Source organism: Galeopterus variegatus, unplaced genomic scaffold, assembly GCF_000696425.1.
Source record: "Galeopterus variegatus unplaced genomic scaffold, G_variegatus-3.0.2 Scaffold11237, whole genome shotgun sequence".
In the NCBI taxonomy this organism is placed as follows: Eukaryota; Metazoa; Chordata; class Mammalia; order Dermoptera; family Cynocephalidae; genus Galeopterus; species Galeopterus variegatus.
The window spans coordinates 33,574-41,442 of NW_007737348.1; the positions used below are offsets into that span (position 1 = coordinate 33,574).

General features: G+C 36.2%; 1 protein-coding gene across 1 annotated transcript in view; it reads right to left on the minus strand.

Annotated features, from left to right (window-relative positions):
• Nucleotides 1-7,601, minus strand: part of ZWILCH (zwilch kinetochore protein) — a 22,053-nt gene extending 14,452 nt beyond the window's left edge. Inside the window, exons 1-7 of the mRNA XM_008594650.1 lie at nucleotides 7,403-7,601; nucleotides 6,798-6,868; nucleotides 6,301-6,456; nucleotides 4,899-4,970; nucleotides 1,266-1,359; nucleotides 716-765; nucleotides 287-392 (exon numbers count right to left, since the gene is read on the minus strand). Coding sequence (XP_008592872.1) covers nucleotides 287-392; nucleotides 716-765; nucleotides 1,266-1,359; nucleotides 4,899-4,970; nucleotides 6,301-6,456; nucleotides 6,798-6,868; nucleotides 7,403-7,580 — 727 coding nt within the window. The 5' untranslated portion in view covers nucleotides 7,581-7,601. The remainder of the gene's footprint in view (nucleotides 1-286; nucleotides 393-715; nucleotides 766-1,265; nucleotides 1,360-4,898; nucleotides 4,971-6,300; nucleotides 6,457-6,797; nucleotides 6,869-7,402) is intronic.
• Nucleotides 7,602-7,869: the final 268 nt, after the last annotated feature.

Here is a 7,869-nt window from a genome sequence, read left to right on the forward strand (position 1 = left end):
CTGAGGGTTGCGATCCGTTGCCGGACATGGAAAAAGACAAAAAGGAAAAAAAAAAAAACTACCTAAGCTTTTTACTTAAAAGGTAGGAGAAAAGAACAGATTCAATGAATTGCCTTGTCTCAGTACAATTCTTAAGCAGAACATGCCAATGCATTAGAAACAGGGTGGATAAAACAGGAACTAGACTTCCACACAAGACTAGTAGTACATACTGTATTATTTCCAAAACACTTAAAAATAAACCTAAGAAATAACATGAAAAACTTTAATCATGATGGACACCTACTACTGCTCATTTTGCACCACAATTGCTCAGCAAAATCGAGATCACCCCGTACTATGAAACGACACTCAATGGACCTATCAACTGCAGCAGCATCGTGCTTCACTGTCTGAAAAAGAAGTAAGCTTAAATATACTATGCAATAGCATCTTACAATGTATTAATATATTCATTTCTACTTCTCTGCAATTGAACAACTATTAATACATATGTATTAGTTCTCTTCAAAAACATTTATCGGAAAAAAACAAAACAAAACATTTATCAGTTCTTAAGAAAAATAACCACCAGTGTTGACATTAAAGACCAACAAAAACTATCCCCAAAACCTGCTTTTTTACCAGATCCATTTGAGATGGTAAATATGAAAGATAACAACCAAATTTCACAAGCTATCTCAATGTACATTTTTAACTGATAATAATCACTTACTTCTGTGTCTTTTTTTGTAGAATCACCAAATCCATCCAGCTTATTTAAGTCTAGAAAGTGGCAAAAGTGTTAACTCGATTTTATTTTTCCGTTTTTCAAATTATTTCCATCCTAATTCTATTTTCAAATGGCAAATGGGGATAGTAGAAGTATAACTGGAGATATGAGCAAATTAATAAACTCTCCAGTGGAGATAATAATAGATGCCCATCAGGTAGGGGTGCAAGGGAGCCCCTGACATACAACATCAGGCACATTGTAGGTACTCAAAGGTTACTGTGCCATTCTTCTTTTCCTACAATCCCAATTATGGTGATGTTATATAAAATTTAAATTAAATTACATTTGGTTTTAGAATTACTTAGATCTTTACCATCAGCACTTCAGAACAAAAGCTGTCCCCTGACCATAACAGACCTCATAGCTTTATATATATCTCAACCAAAAAGAATATCAAGTAAAGAGACAACTTATATTTAAATATAGAAAGTACAAATTCTCAATTAAGAAAAACAAACATTATACAAGAGTGAGTTAGGAAAACAAACACCATTCAAAAATTCTTGCACAAGTTCAACAGCAGATTTTGCTTCCAGAGGCTCCGGCCATTCAGTTATACCAGTCCTCAAACCATCAGCCAAAACCTATGGGAGATTTTAAAAACCCAAAAACTTGTTAGCAGAAAACATAGTTTAATCAATAAGGATATATTTAACGATAAATTAATTGTCATAACATTTCTTGAGTGTTTATCACATGCCAGGCACTGATGAAGTGCTTTACATACAGTATGCTATTTAATCCTAACAAAATTCTATGAGGTAGATATTACTATTATCCCCATTTTGTTGAAGCTAAGAGAAGTTAACATGGTTAGTAACTGACAGTGTCAGGATATACATTCAGTGATCTGATTTCAAAGATGGTGTTCTGAACTATGATGCCATGTGCATATATGCTAAGAGGATTCAAGACTGATGACACTGGGTCAGCTCTGAAAATGCTTGGAATTTTGGCTAAGAAGGACAGATAATACAGACGAAATAATCAGGGAATAACAATGTGAAATTGAATGAAAGTTCATATAAAAATAATATAAATGTGTATGCACATACGTACATTACCTAAGCAGAAGTAAGGAAAAGCAGTCAACACAGGCTGGAGTAGCCAGGGAAACGATGTAAAACTTCAGTTGCCATCAAATGTGGGAACCACCGGTTATAGAACAGGGAAGGAGCAAGACATAAGAGCAGGTAGGGAGCAAGAAATAAGATGAAGAGGGTGGAATGATTCCAACCAGAGTGAAGAAAACACCTAGGGGATGGTAGGAAATAAGTTACAAGAAATGGGGCTAGACAATAAAGGGAGCTTAAAACTTAAAAAGATGTACTTCATATAGGAGACAACAGCCACTGTTGATTTTGGGGGCAGGAAAATGACATGATCAAGTAGTTAAGAATTCCTCTGTCAGAAATAGTCAGGATGGATTCCAAGGGAAAGAAAAAGCACAATGTTTCTCAATGGAAGTGATATCATCCTCCATCCCCAGAGGGTCTTCAGAAAAATATGAAGATAATTTTTGTCTCAATGACTGGAGGTACAGGAGCACTTCAGGCATTTAGTTTGATGTGGGGCAGGAATGCTAAACATCTTGCTATGTGTACAATGGTCCCAAAACACAAAGAATGGTCCCGTCCAAATGCCCCTGCTGAGAAACAATGAATGATCATTAGCATGGTCCAGGAAGGAGAAGATGGGCATAGTGAGAGAGACCTCAAAAGAAAAAAAAGAAGAAGATGTGAGAAAGAGAGAGAGAGAGAGGTATATACGGAATAAAAGAAAAAATCCTACTCATTTATAAAATACAGGAGATTGAACTCAGAGAGACTATGGCCACATACACACCTAAAAATCTGTGAATTTATAAGGAGGTCATAACAGAGCATAGACTTCTGAATCAGACAGACAAGACATGCCCTTGAATGAATTTGAACTGACTCTTCTGTTTAACAGTTGTCATCTCAGGCAAAATAGCAGAACCAGCTAGCACCATGCTTGGCACACAGTACAGCGGCAGCTTCTAGATGTTGTAGTAAGCTGTAGTGTTAGAAAATAGTTCTCACTAAAGAAAAGTCTAAGGTTTCTGGCCTAACAAATTGAAGGAACAGTGGGCACACAGATAGAAATGGGGTTTTCTAATTTGTCTGGAGAAGATACCAAGTTTTGTTTTGGACATACTGAGTTTTGAGGTAATAGCACTCTACCAAAGTGGGAAATAACTTGTTGGAAGATGGAAAGATGGGAATTCGTGACAGCATGAAGATGGGAGTCTAGAGTCCACTCACAAAGGCATTAGTCAAATCACTGACTAGCAAGCTCTCTGCAGGAGTCTGGAGAAAGAAGGACAGAAACATAAAGATAGAAGTATGATGGAAACCCTCAGTAAGGGTCCTGAAAGAGGAGCTTTCAAGAAAACAGAAAGGTGAGAAAGATAGAAAAAAGTATGAGTTTTATACAAACAGGGAAATAATAACACAATAACAGGAGGTAAAAGTAATAAAAATGCTTGGTACTATGTTAGACATTAAAAGCACAACTGGGTACCTGGCACACAAGTCTAGTAGGGAGACAGATAAGTAAACAAATTACTGTGTTTGATAAACACTATGACAAGAGGTGTGTGTGGAGTTCTACAGCAGCACAAAGCACAAGCAGCATAAGCCATTCTAGAGGATCAGTGCTACCATCCTAGGCAAAGAAGTCACAGAGAACTCACCCAGCAAAGGGGTGACAGAAGCACACCATGCAAATCAAGATGCACATGCCAGAAAGTGAGAGTGTGACAGGATCAAAGCTACAAAGAGCAGAGGGCTCAACATGGCAAAAGTTGGAGGTTCAGTAGGAGTGGAAGCAGGGTGTGAGAAAAAAATAAGCTAAAGAAATAAGTAGGAGCCAAAAAAACATGAACAGATGCTCAAAGTCATTAGCCATCAGAGAAATGTAAATCAAAACCACAATGAGATAACACCTTATTCCCACTAGGATGGCTATAAAAACAAACAAACAAAACCAGACAATATCATGTGTTAGCAAGGATGTGAAGAAATTGGAACCCTCATGCACTACTGGTATGAATGTAAAATGGTGTGGCCATTTTGGAAAACAGTTACAGTTTGGCAGTTCCTCAAAAGATGAAACAGGATTACCATATAACCCAGCAACTCCATACCAAAGGTGTAAAAACATAGTAAACACAAAAACTTGTACATGAATGTTCATGGCAGCATTATTCATAGTAGATAAAAAGTAGAAATAGAAAAGTCCATCACCTGATGAATAGATAAATAAAATGTGGTACATCCATACAATGGAATGCTATTTGGCAACAGAAAGGAACAAAGCACTACAAAAAGTAGATTAGTGGTTGCCAGGGCAGGTAGGGGTAGAAAGTAAGTGCTAATGGGCATGGAGTTTCTTTTTGGGGTGATAAAAAATGTTCTAACATTAATTATGGTGATGGATGTACAACTTGGGTAAATATACTAAAAACCACTGAATTGTACACTTTAAAATGAGTACATTTTATGGGATGTAATTTATATCTCAATAAAGCTGTTTAGTAAATAAATAAATAAATAAATAAATAAATAAATAAATAAATAAATAGGGCGGCAGCTGGATTATAACTGGCTTTGTATGCCAGGCTAAGACCTTTGGCATTTCTACTGCATTATAATGAGGTACCTTCTTGAGATTCAATTTGTAGAGTAAAGCTAAATTACCAAAATGTGAATTCCTGAAATACATGCTTATTAATCTTTAGCATCAATCAAAATCCTAGCTATTAACAAGAAGATAATATATACATTTGTAATAGGTTGTCAGTTGATCCATCTGGAGAGGGGAACCCATCATATGAATAAAAACCAAACAGTCCAGTAGAAAAAGTAGAAGAAAGTTATTAAGTATCTAACTAATGCTCCTTTTAATTATAAGGACAATCACCACACAGGCAAAATGAAACTGCCAAATTGCCAAGAGTATCTAATGAATACATAACATTTGGAACAAAATTTTGGGGGGCAAAAATACTGAAGATCACAAAATATGAAAAAATGATATTAGCAAACATTTTTACAAAAACACATTTAATGCAAGTTAGGAGTTCCAGAAGGATACTCACAAGAAGAAATTTCAGTTCTCTGTGAAGATGATTCAAAGGACCTCTGGGCTCTCCCGATTCCACTTTAATATTCTAAAAAGGTCCAAAAGGTCAGTTTTCCCTGGTAATCCCGTCCTCTCTGCATAAGAGTCACAGTTACTTGCACTTTGAACCACCCACATTAAAAAATATGTTTCATAAGCACCAAAGAGTTGAAAAATTAGGTCAACACTGAAAATCGTCGTACCCAGAGACACTGAAACACTGCAGATCCTGCCATCCTGATATGGTAACGAAATTCAGGCCACCACACCTTCTCTCTATGCCACAAACAATTATACCTACATGGAACAGTGCCCTCCTCACATGCTCTCCTGCCCTTTCCCCTTAGAATTTCCAAGAGGACAAGGTAGGAAAAATACAAAGAAATATATCTCAAGATTAAATGATAAACTCAGCATTATCATACACCAAAAATAAATCCCCCAGTAAATGTTTATTAGACTCCTCCTAAATAAAAGAACAATGTGCTGTCCTAGCTAAAGGTCAAAATTTTACAAACCTAAGGCACCCCAAAAAGGGGGTGGGGGAATGAGCAAAAGCTAATATATGTAAATTCCTATTACAGGAAGAGAAAAGCATAAAGAATATAATTGTCCATAATCCCACCACCCTGTGGGAACCACTGTTAATAATATCCAGGCCTCTGTGTATATGTTTTAAAAACCATGGGTGACATCCCACTGTATACATAATTTTGTAATTTTTCCTTTTTATGTTCTATAATAAGCATTTCCTTTTTTGGGGGTGGGGGTTGGCTGGATGGCAAGGGAATCTGAACCTTTGAACAGCATTTCATATTATTATTAAAAACATTTTGAAATACAATTTTTAAAGATTGTACAATATTTCATCATGGAAATCTATTTTAACTATTTCCCTATTGTACGTTCAAGTTTTAATATTTTTGGAACATGACTATATCACTGAATACCTTGAACATAAATTTTGTTAGCAATTCTGATTAATTTAAGACAGATTCCCAGAAATGTAAATACTGGGTGAAAGGGCTTAATATTATGATTCTTGATGTATTGCCAATATTTGCACTCTTAAGAACAGCACATACGATAAGTCACCTGATGATTCCACTGGAGTTCCCACTCAAGAAACTTTATTAATTACTAGAAAAGTCTTATGTTACATAATTACAAGGCTGCAGGCAACTGATAGTTCAGCTCACCTAGCAAAACCTCCACTGGCTGCCCTGGTGAGGCTTCAAGAGCAAGGCAAGCCTTTCAGAGTTGTCCTGCCTCACAACCAGCGACTGTTGGGGCTGGAAGGATGCAGTACCAGCAACAAGCAAGTAAACCAACTTTTAAGGGCCTCATGAACCCAATGAGAATATAGGATTCACTCCTACCAGAGTCGCAGTTGAAGAGAGTGGAGGTATTTGAAGAATCTCATCCACAGGACTCCAGGAGATATCCAAAGTGATCATAGTTTGTGACGTGGTGACTGTATCATCCAAGGCAGTAGACTTAAAAAGCTCATACTGGGCAAAGCCCCTGGCTGTTACCTGAAAAGAGTGCATCCAGCAGATGAGTAGCTATACTTTCACACAGCCAGAAGCCCAAATCCAAACTACATTGATTCTTGTCCCAAAAGAAGAAAAAGCACCATACTCCATGCTTTTATCCCAAATGGAAAAATAAGACAATTCTTTTAAACCACAAAGATTAATTAAAAGGCAAGAAGGAATTTACTTTAATTTTAGTCATTAGTTAATATGAAAATAAATATAAACATCTTGATACTACAGAAAAATACCTAAACATATTAGGAGTCAAAAAACCTTCAAACTAGGAAAGCAGGTCAATAACAGTCTGAAGAAAATAATATGAGAAGAGATATACTTACAGTAGATACGTGATGTCTTTTCTTGTGTGAATTTTTGAGGTTTTCGAGATTCACAGAATAATTTTTATCAGCTATAGGACATGAAAGGAAGAAAACAGTTAAAGGTACAATTCAAAATTACATTGTTAGAGCTAGAAAATTATAATCCCTAAATTTTGAGGGTACCACAACTCAACACTAATAATTTTTAAAATTTAAATTTAAATCACAGGTGAGCGAAATATTTATAAAAGAATGAAAGTGAAACTAAGATCAGTACTACCCCAAAAGTATACTTAAATGCCCACTGTGAGCTTGGAATTATACTATCATTATATTCAGTTTTTAATCCTCCAATGAAAATTTCCCAAAATACACACATATAAATTAAACAAAATGAAAACAAAACAGGCGCTCAAACTCCTGTCTTTTGGAGAGGTGTTTCTGGAACACCTCCCACATGCTTCAAATTACACACTACAGTACATTCATAGTGATTAACTCAAGTTCCACAGTGTGCACTTCTCCCTTAGTGATATCAATTTTCAGTAAAAATCATAAAACAATAACTATACAAATAAATAAAAACACACACATGCACACAAACAAGAAGAGTGAGCACTCACCTTTACAACTGACCACATATAAGACAACTCCTGTAATACTGTCATTAGTTGTGATAAGCTCAGCTCCTAGCCAACAGGTACCTTCAGGATCCGAACTGTCACATCTTACCCAAAGGGGAGGAAGGGCAGTAACTGGCCGATTAATCTTCAAATGAGTCATGTTAGGATTGTGAGCCATGGTGTAAAGTCCAATTAATTGCCTTGAAAATGAGTAAAGAAAAACAAATTGCCAATCAATCAAGAGTTTTATTTTAAAAAGGTATCATGAAGGGTCTCAGAGCAACAATAATTTGGAAATTGAGTGGCAAGAAGCATATATAAATATACATATATATCACCCAGAGAAGTGGGAAAGGGCACACCAGGCTGGTGAAGATGCATGCAGCAGAAACTGACCAAATGTGACAGGCCTGGAGCTATTACAAGCAAAGAGCTCAACATGGCGAGGGTAGAGGTTCAGTGGAAAT